The sequence below is a fragment of the Nipponia nippon genome, unplaced genomic scaffold, assembly GCF_047370975.1.
Source record: "Nipponia nippon isolate SJK-2023a ecotype South Korea unplaced genomic scaffold, ASM4737097v1 scaffold_7, whole genome shotgun sequence".
In the NCBI taxonomy this organism is placed as follows: Eukaryota; Metazoa; Chordata; class Aves; order Pelecaniformes; family Threskiornithidae; genus Nipponia; species Nipponia nippon.
In genome coordinates, this window is record NW_028262391.1 from 25,844,733 (window position 1) to 25,859,602 (window position 14,870).

Sequence of the window (14,870 nt, forward strand, 5' to 3'; positions counted from 1 at the left end):
TTTCCCTCCACAGCTTATTTGGACAAATACCTGCCATTTGACTGGGCGTAGCTGCCTCTGCTATATGGTGCATTCATCACCGTCTCTTGATGTTTGGTTTTCTGAGACTAATGATACTCCTTCTCTGCTTGCGTTGTGATCAAAGCCTGTCCTTGCTATAGGAGCTTAGACTAGTGAGACACTGTTTAAGACTCTTGGATTATTTTCCTGTTGTGCCACTGGCCGGCTATATGACAGCAGCATGCCCCTTACGTTCCCTGCCTGCTGGGCCTCACTACAGCGACTGCTCGCCTCTGTGATGGGCAGAAACCTGCAGCAAAGATGCACCGAGCCCTGCGGTGGTGCAGCGGAGGGCAGCTGAGAAAAGGCAGTGTGGGGAGTGCCGATGCACTGGCTATGAAGATAAGTGGGAACCTCTCATCCTCTCCTTCCCCATCACCCTGTTATTTTTGTCAGAATGGAAATACTGCATTAAGCTGTTTCTGGTTCAGTGAAGGGGCATTTGCTGTCCAAAGGCAGACTGTATTTGAATTTTCTTTCAAATGCCTCGTTAACTCTCTCCTGATTTACCGTCTGCATGATTATCCTGACGTTCTTTTACAATGTGCATCTTTCTTCTTGAGAGAGGGGCAAAAGCAGTAACCCAGAGCAGGAGATAACTAACTGTGCGACCGAGCAACCTAAGGTGACCAGCATGGATGACACGTGCATTACGCGGCTGCGGTGATACCACTGCAGTGTTGTGAGATATACCATGGATAATGGATTTTGTACAGGTTCTCTTTCTCCCTCTTGTCTCACAAACTGCTCTTCCCATTGTCTTCTCAGAATTCCTCGTTGCACCATTCTCCTGGAGACAAACAGGGCTTCACTGCCACTCCAGAATGGCTAAGTCCTTTTTAGCAGGACTCTAGTATACGTTCTGCCTTCTTGGGGAAATCCTTGGCGTTCAGACAGTCCCAGTCATGCTCAGGCCCTGAGAAGCCTGTGCGTGTAACTCTCCAGTTGTTGAAATTCAAAGGAGACTGTGACGTGATAAACCTGTGGGCATCAGACAGGCACTACCGTTGTAGCGGCCAGCAGGACCAGGTTACAAATACACCACTGCAACAGGTCCCACGTGTTACTGGGTTACACCAAGTGTGAATGGTTGAGAATGGCATCAGGCGCGTACAGACACAGTCGTCTGTGTTCAAGAGCTCTCTCACAGCCTCTACCATGTGTTTTGTTTTGTTTTGTTTTGCTTTTTTTTTAAATTAACTAGGGGTCCTTTTTTTCCTTGAGTAGGCCCTCTATGGGACATGCAGTAAATAACCATTGTCCCTCAGCATAATTACTTGAATTCTTCAGAAGACTTATTTTAAGCAGCTTAAGTGCTAAGTTTAACCACCTTAAAGACTTAAGGCTCTATCCATCCTAGACTAGCTCTGAGGCCCCAGAATACTTTCTGCTGTGAAGTACGTCTCTAAACATTGATGCTCAAGGTTTTATTTCAAGGCTTTCCAAAGCAGGGATGCACTGGCAGCACAAGAGCATCCTCCCCAACAATGCACCACTGAGTTTTGTTTGCTGGCTGAGGCAAAGTCACCACTAAGAAATTCCAGAGCATCAAATTTATGTGCTTTATGGTAGTAAACAAACTGTGTCCAAGTGATTCTGAATAAATGCTGTTGAGAGCAAGGTCAGTTGAAGCGACTCCCAGGCTAGCACCAACTTCTTTTCACGCTGCTCATGGGGAGTAAACAGTTATCAACACTTGTTTGGCTCAGCAGCAACGGTGCCAAAGGTGCAGCCACACTGGCAGGCTGCACTGCTTTCTTGGGGGGAGCTGACAGTTTGACTTGCTCTGTCCACAGCTCATCAGTGATGGCAGCGTGGTGTATGCAGAAGCCCTCTGGGACCATGTCACGATGGATGACCAAGAGCTGGGATTCAAGGCCGGTGATGTCATTGAAGTAATGGATGCTACCAACAAGGAGTGGTGGTGGGGGAGGATTCTGGACAGCGAAGGCTGGTTTCCAGCCAGCTTTGTACGGGTAAGAGCTTGATGTTTCTTTATGCCTCTCCATTAGCACCAAGTGTTTGTTCTTTTTCTCCAGGTTTAGTGTTCTGTAGTGACTCCTGAGCCCTTTCACTGCTAGAGACAGCTGGTTCAACAAGTCTTGTTACTATTCCTCTACACATGGCTACAGTATATAGGGCCCTCCTGGCTGAGCTGCCACCAGTGTGGAGAAGTCCTAGATGAGTACATCAGGGCAAGGGCGGTTCAGTTCCAGATGCCAGAGCTAAGCTGAGCTGCACCAGCTGGGGAGCTGCCCTGCGTGGTTTGCAGCCTGGGCCCCTGCTTACCCATATGTACATTGGCTAGTTTGTCCCCAGGCACACAGCATCCCCTTCAGGAGCAAGCAACAAACACTCTCCTAGAGGAATCCCAGATGCAGCTGGCAGAGGTCTTCACTCCAGTGTCCACTTCAGACAGTATGGATAAGCATTGCACCAAATTCAGTTTTCTCCATCTGGTGCTGGGTGCAGTGCAATGCCACATCCCAAAGTATGCAACCACCTGACTCACGCACTCACCTTCTTTTAGCCCTGGAGTTTTAAAAACATCAGGCTGCTGGGCTACCACACAGCACTGTATTCCAGGCATTTAAAAATGGAGGAGAAAACCACAAAAAATGTCTTGGAGGTCATGTGGGACAACTGATGAGGGGGGAAATATGAAACACTTGATGCTTTTGGGCCAAGGCTTGTGGGCCAAGGCTCTCCCCCAGTGCCAGCTACAAAGACCATATAGAAATAGCGATATGGAACAGCCCAGACAGTCCCAGCTGTATACTGCAGAGATTGGACTAATTTCCAACAGAGCATTCTGAAACACATCTCGATTCTCTGTGCAAGTGGGGGTTAAAACAAGAGTCTGGATAACTGCTGTGCCCTCCTTTCCTGCTGTGAGGTGAAAGGTTTTTCTCCTTTCTTTGGGCTGTGACTGTTGGTGTGGATGCCCGACTCTGCTTTCACCACTTCAGGGCAGGCTCCTCAGTACTGCAAAGGCAATTAGGTGCCTAAGGGCAGAGATTCTCAGCCATTTAGCTCGTTATCCGGGTCACTTCAGATCACAAGTGACCCAAAACCAGGTGAAGCACGAAAGGAGGTGATACGAGGTGATCTGGCATCTGTAGCAAAAGTTCTTGGAGAAGTGGGGCAGACAGTGCTATAAAAGTTTTGAAATGCTTTGTTATAGATTGCAGGAGACAGTCTCAGCTGGACAACTATTACGAATGGTGGATATTTTTGCAAGTAAGATTACTAGGACCAAACTCTTAGCACTGTGGGGACGGAACTGCTTTTTCCACAGTCAAAACACAGGGCTTTTTTTCTTTCATGTTACCGATGAGTTTAATTGTTGTCCTGGCTGGCAAAAACCTGTGGTAGTATTTCAGGGGAAAGCAGACCAGTGCTAGCCATTATGGATGCAGAGTAACACATTCTTTTAGCAGAGTAATTACAGCACTTATTCAAGCATCTGAGTGAAGATTTTCTGCTAATTATCACTGGGTCTCAAGCTTACTGGGGGAAGGCTGGTATGTTTGGGGACTTGGATAAATCTCCAGGTCTCTCAGTCGCTCCACACAAGTTTCAGGCCAAGGTCTGAGTTTAAGACTAGCCAATGTCATTCTGCTCACAGTACAGGAAAAGCAGGATTGCACATCTTGAGGGCTTCACCAGCTGTAAACAGTGAGTAAATGTAATCTATGCCTATGCTGACGAGGGATGGGTATGCGCTATTTTTATATGTAGATATAGGTGTCTCAAGTGGTAAGTAATCCTGCCTAGAACAAACTACATTAAAAGTTTAAAGCAGTTCTGTGTCATTGTACTAAAAATGCCTATAGTTACGCATGTTCCTACTTCAGTGTTTTTCACTTCTTCTCTGTGTTGTGTACAAAATATTCCCATGGGCACTCTAAGAGCTACAATACTACCACATAAAAGAAAGCTCATAAGTGAAATGCACCGGTAATTGCCTGCTATTAACTAAGGTACTTTGCTGCTGTTGACAATATAGCCTCTGTAGGACGGTGCGCATACAAAACGCTGCTGTTTTTCTCCGCTCATGCTATGCTGCCATCTGATGGGCGCTATGAAGGAGCCATGAGTTTCACACACAGCCCTGTAATGTAATGCCATTCCTTACCACATCATATGCCCACTGACATCTCTATCGGCTTTATATTAATAATAAATTATCTTTAAATAATCTTGGGGAAGCAGATACTGAGAGGCCACCTGTTATTTATCGTATGAGAAAAACAATAAAGCTATATAAAAAAGCAACTATTTACTGGTTTCCCCCCTCCCTCCCAAAGCGCCCCCTCACAGGTACCTAAGCAGATTTCACTCGTCGACCCATTTCCCCTCCTGATTTTGTACGTATTCCTCCTGGAGGATTCCATAGCATTCCTGTGACTTCTGTCCACAAAGAGATGCCTGCTTAAAACCACCCATGTCACACAGCAGGAGCAGCTGTCATGTGGCTCGAAAGTACCCTCCCAAAACCGTCTATCTAGCCTTAGCTTCCCCAAGGGGAAAATATGCTTACAAGTAATATACATGTAGCAGCCCTCTTCACTCCTTCTCCTGGCTCAGCCTTTGTCTGCCACTGAGTCAACTGTCCCAAACTTCTTTTCCTTGGAAGAGTTGTGTTTAGCAATACAAACAGTGAACACCTTGTGTGTCTGGCACAGCTGCGAGTAAACCAGGATGAACCCATGGAAGATTATCCCCTGAAGGTAGAGGGTGGCAAAGAGGACGACTCCAGCAGTGGCACCCGCCGCTTTGGGATGGGGCAGACCACCAAAGATCAAATGAGGACCAACGTCATCAATGAGATCATAAGCACAGAGAGAGACTACATCAAGCATCTGAAGGACATTTGTGAGGTAATGGAATAAAGGGGGAAGTGAATGTCAGAACTTGTCTGAAGGATAATAGAGTATGTTTCGTTCTTGCCCGGAGAGTTACCTGAAGCAAGTAACTTTTCTTTTCTGAAAATGAGACTGTATTTCCATCAGAGCCTGCTCTGCTAAATGGCATTGCATGCTCAGAAAACAGGAGACAATTCATTACAGCAATATCCCAAACGCCTCTGTATTTGGAGCACCCACTTGGGCTCTGATTAAATGGAATTAATTCAATTTCCCAAGCCAGAGAAAACTAAATGTCTAGCATTGCTGTCCTCTTTAATGTATGTTCTGAGATAATATAATCACCAACTCCAGCCTTCAGGCAAGTCATGCTCAGATCAAAACAACTGGGGGATGTTCAGCCAATTAGGTCTTTCACTTGCAAATATGCTGAGTATTGCAACACCTCTTCCAGAAGAGACATGCTGTCGTATATACGCTGGGGTAAATGAAGGTAATTGAAAAGAGTTTTGCAGGAACATAGTTCTTCACTGAAATGACACAAAAATGTAGTGCCTGCCAGGAGAGCCAGCTGGGGCAAAGCAGAACACACTTACCAAACAAGCCTTTCCTCCTGCAGTGTCCCCCCATGTCCTTTGTCCTCCTTCCTTGGGTCAACCAGGCGTTTCCTAACCCGAGCATCCAAACCAGATCCGCAACTGGATTTAATTGGCCTAAATCTATCAGTGGATCAGTGCTGGGATCAGAATACCCCATAGCCTGCAGACAGATAAAGGTGTTTTTAACAGGAGAAAAAGCAGCTCTGGGACTCCTTCAAGTGTGGATTACAGTATCATTCAAGACAGTGATATAACTGTGGCTTGGTTTCTATTTCTACCCTGTTTTGGGTGGTATTAGAGGAAATAATAGAGCTAAAACAGGGATGCACCTGTGCAGGAAGGGGGTACAGAAACCTGCTGTACAACTGGCTACAGTCCATAGGGTTTTCTGTTGATAACCAAAGGCCACAGAGCAAATGCCCAAGAAGCTTTCCAATTTGGTTTCCTCCTAGGGTTACATTAAGCAGTGCCGCAAAAGAGCTGACATGTTTACAGAAGAACAGCTGAAGACAATCTTTGGGAATATTGAGGACATCTACAGGTGCCAGAAGAAATTTGTTAAAGCTCTAGAGAAGAAATTCAACAAAGACCACCCGCATTTGAGTGAGGTCGGCTCATGCTTCTTGGAATATGTAAGTTTCCCACTTCATGGGAAGGGGGTGGCTGAGCATGGATTAAGCCAGAGGATTTAGAAACTGATCTGACAGAACTGAAGCTTTGTTTAAAAAAACCCACCCAACCAAATTAAACACCCCCTGCCCATTCAACCACTACCCACCTCCCAGCCAAACATCCTCTAGCTTTTGTGGCTGTGGAAAGAATGTTTTCAAAGTGCCTCAGCTTCTGAGCACTGTACGCCCTGCCAGACCATGCTACTTTACGCAAAAATGGAGGAAGATTCCAAAATCTCGAGCTGGACCCGGGTTTACAGCTATGGTATTTTCAGGCCAGGGCAGGATCAGCAACTGCTGATCCGGTCGTTAAAAACACTCAGCTGAGCACAGGCCAGAATACATGGAAATGTCTTGGTCTCTCAGATAAACTGCACGTGCTGTAACTTGTAATATATCCTGCCCATCCCCAACTTTAGGTCTCTGGCCTTCTAAGTCTGGGGAGGATACAAATTACCAAACAAACAGCCCCGTGTGATAAAGGAGTAGGACCTACACAGGGAACTCACGCACAGCAGTTTGAGCCAGGCCATCACCCTAAAGAACACAGACAGTAAATCCCTTCGTTTCCCTTGCAGCAAACAGAGTTTCAAATATACTCTGAATACTGCAACAACCACCCCAATGCCTGCATGGAGCTGTCCCGCCTCACCAAAGTTAACAAGTACGTCTACTTCTTCGAAGCCTGCCGCCTGCTGCAGAAGATGATTGACATCTCTCTGGATGGATTTCTGCTGACTCCTGTGCAGAAAATCTGCAAATACCCACTGCAACTGGCTGAACTGCTCAAATACACCAACCCCCAACACAGGTAGGTCAGCATGGTGAGGGGGAAGGAGCAGGACTGGTCTCATGGAAATGGACTAATGCAGAACCATGTATTGAAGGCAGCTTGCCAAGAGCAGCCGATCCTACGATTCTTCTGTCTTTTACCTTGTAGAAATCGGGAAATTAAAGTATTTTTTTATCAAATACATAGTTTTCCATTACAGTAGCACTAGGCTTTCCTGTCTGTTACAGACCTGGAGTTGCAGGTCCACCTTATTAATAGTGCTTTTCTATTTTATTTGGCCCACATATCTGTGATACCAGCACATACCTACTTTGGAGTTAAATGTTTCTGGTCGTGGTGTTGAAAACTTTACCTCCAAAAGCACTGGTTGAATGTACCCCAAAATGTCCATGTAGCTACATCATAGCACATCAGGGCTGAGCGGTAGTCATGAATTTTGCCCAGTCCTTCCCCAGTGGGAAGTCGTGGCCTACAGCAGTCAAGCCATGCACACTCAGTCCCTCTTCAGCACTAGCACAAAAGCCTCCAAATCCATTGCTCTCTTTCAGGGTGAAGGCACAGTCTTCGCCTCAAATAACTATGTCACTTAATCAAGCATCTGAAATAAGTAGCTACAGAAATAAAACATGAAAAATCTGTATTAAAGGAAAGTGTTGGCAGTGGTCCATTGTGGCTTGACTTAATTTTACCTTCCTACTTACAGCATTGTTATTTCTCAGAATGGTTTTAAGCATGGCTTATTAAATCTATAAGCATGTTGTTCTGAAGCTGAAACAGAAAGCTCCTTAATGCAGTACACAGATGTTTTGAAAACTGCGTTAGAGTCAAGTTGTGCAGGACAGCTCCTTCCCAGCTACTTTAAACCCAGCAGAAGTAGCTGATGGCAGCAGATGGTGTCTGGGGGAGGGTAAAGCAGCTTCTGTCCTACCCTTCCAGATAAACCATCGGCTCCTATTTGAAATGAAGCCCGTTATTGCTGAACTGCCTTACCTATGCATGACAGAATCAGTCCCTGTATGAAAACGGTGGCATTATTATTATATTGTATGGTGTTGCGGGAAAAAAACGAGGCTTGAAAAGCCCTGGAGATTCTTCCAGCAACTTGTATTTACACCTCTGTGGCTGAATGTGATTGCTTACCCCCTTCCCTTCCACAAACTGGGCCTGGATTTGTTACAAGACTATAATCTGTGTCTCAAAGCCAGCTCACATCTGAAAAGTTGCCCACAGAAACAGGAACCTCCGACTTCCAGTATGAAACAGCTGGGATAACTGCATGTGGAACTCCTGTTTTCTTCTCGCCAGCCTTAGACCATGGTAGACTGCGCTCCTTTGGAGTGTAACTACAATAAGCTTGTGTCATTTTGTCACGCCTAACACCTCTGCCCTACTAGGGATTTTAAAGATGTCGAAGCTGCCTTAAATGCCATGAAGAACGTTGCTCGGCTCATCAATGAGAGAAAGCGGCGGCTGGAGAACATTGACAAAATTGCTCAGTGGCAGAGTTCGATAGAAGACTGGGAGGTAAGAACTTACTTTCCCCATGAATTGAATGTTCTGTTGCCCCTCTCCCCCCTGCCCCAACAGCTTCTGCCTACAGCAAGACCTTCATAAGGGTTACTGTCTAACCCTACCTCAGTTCTGCTGCTCCACTTTGTGTGGTTTTTTTTTATTTAAACAGATGTGATCTTTTAGTACAACTGAAAAGGTCTAGCACATAACCCAGCTAGACCAGCTGCCTTTGCATGTTCCCTGGGATTTTTGCTTCCCCATTTTCCTTGCAGAATAAAATTAGCATGTAGGTTGGTGAAATCCCATTATTTTCCTCTTGCCCCCATTTTGTCTTGAGTGATTTCAAACTCTCAAGATGGGCAGAATTGCCCCTTAACGCTTAATAAGCCACATTACTCTTGCAGAAAGGCAAGCTCTGATATAGTGGCAAAGGGAGCCAAGGTTCCCTCTAGACTCATTAAAAAAAATGCTAAATAAAAGAAGCAAAACTACTAATTTTTTTAAACCCTAGACTCAGTAAAACCAGACTGTCTCCCTCCTCAAGGACGTCAAGCTAAATTCTCAGCTCTCTGCTTATGTGCCTCCTTTAATGTCTGGTATGGATCAGCTGCCCTGAGCAGACTCCCAGGAACAGGAGATTTTTTCATTTAACACACTATTGTTCTTATCAAATTCAGTTCCCGCTCCCTCGGTGCCAAGGGCAGAGTGTCTCCCTGATGTGACAAGGACCGTCCTCCAGCTCAGAGGCTCCTCTGATTCCCAGATGAGAGTTTCATCAGCAGGAATTCAGGCTACACAGGCCCCTCAGCCAAGCTGAAGTTCTCCTATGAGACTATGGGCTTATTTTTTCTCCCGTTTGCACATGGCTGAGATCAACCTGTTCTTTGTGCTGTTCTCAGGGTGAAGATGTCCTAGTCAGGAGCTCAGAACTCATCTACTCTGGGGAATTAGCCAAAATCTCCCACCCTCAAGCCAAGAGCCAACAGAGGATGTTCTTCCTCTTCGATCACCAGCTCGTCTGCTGCAAGAAGGTAACCCCACTAGCCAGGCACAAATGCTATCTATTACAATGCTGACAAATCTGAGTGTGCTCCTTCTCTACCCCTTTGTTTCCTTAATACTTACTGGCATCATATGTGCTTCTGGCACAGAGACTTTCATGTGCATTCGTTGCAGTCTTTTCTCTGACATCCTGGTGTGTTCCGTGCACCGGACCACAGCAATAAGCTACAGGAACTAACTGCTGGCCTAATTCTTACAGCAAGAGAGGAAAGCATTGCACTGCTTCTAGGGTCAGTGTATGGGTTTATTTTATACGACTCAGGTATTGAGCATTGTCACTCATTTTCTTTTAAATATATTTTTTTTCAACTGCACTGCCATGTGAGATTAATATCATATTCAGAAGGTAACTGCAGCTTTGATGAAGAGCTGTGGGCCTTGACAGTCAATAAGACCATATTAACAAACATCACATGTAAGTCTGCAAGTACAGCCCGTGCTATTTTTCATAACCTAAGCACTAAATCTTCCTTCTTAGAGCAAATGAAAGGTATCTGCCATTGGAATTTCAGAACTGAACATGCCAATTTTTTTGGCATAATCCATGGCATAGAGGTAGCTCCAGGTAACTTAGGCATGATACCTGCACTATTTTATCACTGCTCTCAAATTTACTTTTCATTATCAACACAAAAACCCCACAGCTAACTAGTGCTTTTTTTTTTTTTTTTTTTTCTTTCTAACTGGGACTGTAGGATTCAAATACTTTTTTCTGACACTGGCTTAATAAGGATTTGGGATCACGTGTAAGAACACAAGCTTGCTTCTCATTCAGAGTTCTTCAGGGCAGCTGATATCCCACAACAGTAGATGCTGGCTATCCTGACCCCACCACTCTAGGAAACCATGTGATTCCCCTCACTGCCAACAGTGTCAATAGGAGCTGAGCACTCTGCCAGTCCATAGATTCAAATCCAGTATCAATTTTTCTGTAATGACTGCCACTTAGTCCATCATACCAAAGAAAATGAATGTTCAAGGAAGGGACAGGACAGGAACAGTAACCATAACCTCTGTATGATCTCTCTTACAGGACCTCCTGCGCCGGGACATCTTGTATTATAAGAGTCGGATCAACATGGATGATATGGAAATACTGGATGTAGAAGATGGGAAGGACAAGGACTTCAATATCAGCGTGAAAAATGCATTTAAGTTGCACTGCCGTAACACTGAGGAAGTCCACTTATTCTGTGCAAAAAAGCCTGAGCAGAAACAGCGCTGGCTGAAGGCGTTTGAGAATGAAAGGAGACAGGTTCAGCTCGACCAGGAGACAGGTATGGAAACAGCAATGCTGTGAAGCAGTGTTGGTTTTGGTTTTTGTTCTGTTTTTTTTCCTCCTGCCCTCCTCCCCCCCCTTCTTTTTTTAACCACCAGCCAATGCATAGGAGTGAAAGGTGGGGAAGCCGGCCCATGTTCCAGTCTGGCTCTGAAAGAATCTATGGAATTGAGGGGAAAAAAAAAAAAATTACAAACCACCATGAGCAGACACTGCAGTATGTCCTCAGGGAGGCTGATGTGTCTTTAATGAGTTCAGGCAGGGCTGACAAAATAGTCAATACATTACATACAGCTTCCATTATTTTGCAGTATAGTGTGAGTGCCCAACTCCACAATATCTATACACAACGTGTTCAGTCAAGGGTTCTCATGATGAGAGAGGGTTTTCATTGTTTTGCCCAAATGCTGCTTAATTCAGACATGTCGGATCTAATGAGATTTGAACCACAACTGGTCTGGACTGGCTTCTTCACCCAGCAAAGCACGGGGGGAGGGCAGGCAGTAAACCTTGCATGAGTGGTAGGGAGAGTTGTGCAGCGCAGCGCAGCACAGGCTGGGAGGCCAGTATGTGCCCTTCCAGCTTTGGGAGTAATTTTATCTGTGACCTCTCACCTCAGGCGTTTTCCTACCCCTCTATTTCCCTTACTGTCTATGCCAGTGTCTTCCCAGGAGATACAAAATGACGACCTGCTGCTGACAAACCCTATTTTATCTTCAAGGTTTTTCCATCACAGAGGTGCAGAAAAAGCAGGCAATGCTGAATGCCAGCAAGCAGCACCATACTGGGAAGCCTAAGGGTGAGTCACACCTGCTAGAACTGGGGGTGGGGGGTGGCTCTACATTTACTATATGGGAATATTTTCAGTGAAGTGGCATTACCAAACTCTTGAGACGGCCAGATGGTGAGCTCTGATGTGACAAACTGCAGCATGGTTCCTGGCAGATTCAGTTGTCTGGAGTCAGGAAACTATTCCTAACTACAGGAGAGCTGCTTTACACCTAATCACTGAGCACCATGCCAGAAATCACAGTTGCATGCAAGCAGGCAGCTTCTGTTCAAAGGCTAGTTCACAGCCTCGCCCTAAAGCCAGGCTCTCCAAGCAGTATGGCATTCCCTTTGTGAAAAGACAAGATTAAGTTGTGTAGTAATCCCCATGATCGGGGGCTGGACTCGATGATCTTAAAGGTCTTTTCCAACCTCAATGATTGTACGATGCAAAGGGGGTCCATAAAGGTCACTGCAGCAGGGACTATTGCTACCTGGGCAGTTATGCCTGCGGAAGATGCTTTGAAAGCTGTGATTTTGGCAGAATGCCGGGGTAGGTACCATGCTCATTGACAGAGCTGTTTGTTTGTTAAAACTTAAAGTTTTAAGAGACAAGAGACAAGGAAGATTGAGCAGCAGCCAGGGGAGCGTGAACTCAAGCAACAGAAAGGAAGGTTCCTGTGCCCGCAGCACTGTCAGCTGAAGATTCCTGCTGCGCCACTTTGTGATGCCACCACCCCTCTTTACATCCAGAGGAAGAGGTAGCACTTGCTCTCCTCTGGACCCACAGAGAGGCATCCGCTTCCTCTTGGTGGTAGCAGCCAGCAGTTAAATCCTTGCCAAGTCTCCAATAAGAAAGCTTGGCTAAATTTCAGAACAAGTCAGAGGTAAGATTTGGCTGCAAACAGAGGGAGGTTTGGAAGGAGGCCAGACTCCTCTAACAGAGCAAAGCCCTTGGGGCAAAGCAGTAGAGGAGACCCCACAAGCCAGCCCCAGCTGCAGGCTAGGCACTGGCCGTTACGACTCAGAAATCCAGCGCAGGAAGTTGTAACAGGCAACAGGGGCACATGCACGTCAGCTGCTTCTCCCAAAACAACCAAAGTCACCAGTTAAGTTTGTCTCTAATGATGAGCTGTAGCTATTTAAGCCCTGCTGTAGTGGTGCAGAACACCTGCCAGGTATGCTTCACGTTTCTGGGACTTCCACAGCATCAGCTTTAATCCTAAAAAAGCAGTGCTGAAACAAAGGGTAATACTAAGATAGACCCAGTTCACTCCCCTGCAGCTTTAACAGGGACTGGGACAGGGGGAGGGGAAGGGGCTGTGCTCTGCTAATGTGCTTCCCCATCTCCTTCTCATCACAGCTGTCACCAGGCCATACTATGACTTCCTGATGCGTCAGAAGCATCCCACCCTGCCTACTACGCTCCCTCAGCAGCAAGTCTTCATGCTGGCAGAGCCCAAGCGCAAGCCCTCGAACTTCTGGCAGAACATCAGCAGGCTGACGCCCTTCCGGAAATAAGGGCAGCCCCGTGTTTGTGCCTGAACCCCTTCTGAGAAAGCACTTTATCTGTCAGTCCTGGGAGGTGGAGGCCAGGTTCTTCCAATCCTTTGTTTACAGAGGATGGCACGGGTGCTCCTGCCTTCCCTATTTATTTTGCAGACCAACTGACCGCACTGGCTCTGAGGTGAGACACTGCGTGTGTGCTTGCACACACGTGTGCGTTTGTGCCAGTCCCATCGAGCCAGCCTTGCACAGCGCCCAAGAGGCAAACTTCCAGGAAGAGATCGCAGGAGGGAGCCTGACATGTTTCGTCTGAAAAGATTTTGCCTGTCAGCTGTACTTCCACTCAACTCCTTCCCGCTGTGACCACTACTGCTGTCTGGCAGCTGTCAGAGCAGGGAGGGCAGCTGATCCGCCTGCCGGCTCTGTGTCCACTGACACGCTCCGAACAACCGTTCAGAGTCACTGACATTACACATGTTCCATGGAGGGATAAACCCTTCTGCTCTCTGCCCACCCCCACTCCCCACGTTGCTCAGAGACACGATCCTCCTAACTAATTCAGTCAGCCTTTGCAGGCACTCAGACAAGACAACAGTGAGTATTGCACTGTGACCTTTTTCTTTCCTTTAGTTCAACACCACTGATGAACTCTATAGTACATTAAACTGTGCCAATCAGCCTGCAGCATGAGTAAAGTTCAAGAATCTCTCTAGTGGGTTCGTTACCTACGTTAGAAAAAAAAAAAATGTGCCTAATTAATACCATACTCAATTCCTTAGATTCTCATCTCTCCATCATTCTGCCATATTTCCTGGCCAATGAAAATGCTCATTGTTTGTAATGTGTTTATTTATGGTAAAAATCAGAACTGTGTATTTTGTAAGTCTGTAATTGTTCTTGTCAGATGTTGTTAACTTGATGCCTGTTTTGTCTGTGTTTGTTTTTTTTTTTAAGAAAGGTCAATATTTGCAAACCCAGCTCCCAGAAGTCAGTCTACAGTTCAACTCTGAAAGACTAGAACCACGGTTGTTATGCAAACTCCCACAGACCCTCACTTCAAGGAGTATTACTACAGCTTTTTGACACCTTTAAAAAAATGGAAAGCCACTTTAAAAAGGCCTGAATTTGGCATTAAGAGCCTCACTTTAAGTACCCAAGTTTCAAACTGTGGCCAAAAAGAATTAATTTAAACCTTAGTTAGCAAAAGGAAAGATTTGCCTTACCATAGCGAGAGTTAGAAGCCATACTGACTGAATTCCCTAGCTTAGGAGGCATCCTGTGACACTGGAAGGAAGCCAGCCGCTCATTCCAACACGATGCTCTTGTGAGCGAGCACTAACTGTCTGCAGAGCTCAGAAGTCCAGTGTTTGTTGATGCTGTAGCTGACCAAAGTCTGGTCATCCAGGGATAATTGAATTCAGTAGCATGTACAAAGTCACTCTTGCACTATATCTTCCCCCCCCCAGACCAGGGGCAACATTTAATTTCATAAAGAAACTTGTAAAAGTGACTCTCAGCCTGTGTTTGTCTCCAACATGTCTATCTGTGTGAACTTGTTTCTCTTCAAAGTCACTGTAGAGATTCTGCTCTTGCAGCTTAAAAAAACGAACCACTAATCACTAGAAGGTTGCCCTCAACAAAGCCATCCTTCTGATGAAAGACTGGTGAAGCAGAGACTGTCGGTCGCTTAGAACACTGATCAAGGTTAGCAAGTCACCAGCTCCCAAATCTGTGCTAGTTACTGAAATGGAA

The 14,870-nt window shown here is 45.9% G+C and overlaps 1 protein-coding gene across 2 annotated transcripts in view; it reads left to right on the plus strand.

Moving 5' to 3' along the window:
• The window catches only part of ARHGEF4 (Rho guanine nucleotide exchange factor 4), a 197,359-nt gene extending 182,731 nt beyond the window's left edge, over nt 1-14,628 (plus strand). For both annotated transcript variants that reach the window (XM_087739017.1, XM_087739018.1), the window contains 9 exons: nt 1,857-2,036; nt 4,749-4,943; nt 5,980-6,159; nt 6,777-7,009; nt 8,386-8,515; nt 9,403-9,534; nt 10,599-10,842; nt 11,566-11,643; nt 12,976-14,628. In XM_087739017.1, the coding sequence (XP_087595143.1) occupies nt 1,857-2,036; nt 4,749-4,943; nt 5,980-6,159; nt 6,777-7,009; nt 8,386-8,515; nt 9,403-9,534; nt 10,599-10,842; nt 11,566-11,643; nt 12,976-13,133 (1,530 nt within the window). In that variant the 3' untranslated portion in view covers nt 13,134-14,628. The remainder of the gene's footprint in view (nt 1-1,856; nt 2,037-4,748; nt 4,944-5,979; nt 6,160-6,776; nt 7,010-8,385; nt 8,516-9,402; nt 9,535-10,598; nt 10,843-11,565; nt 11,644-12,975) is intronic.
• Nucleotides 14,629-14,870: the final 242 nt, after the last annotated feature.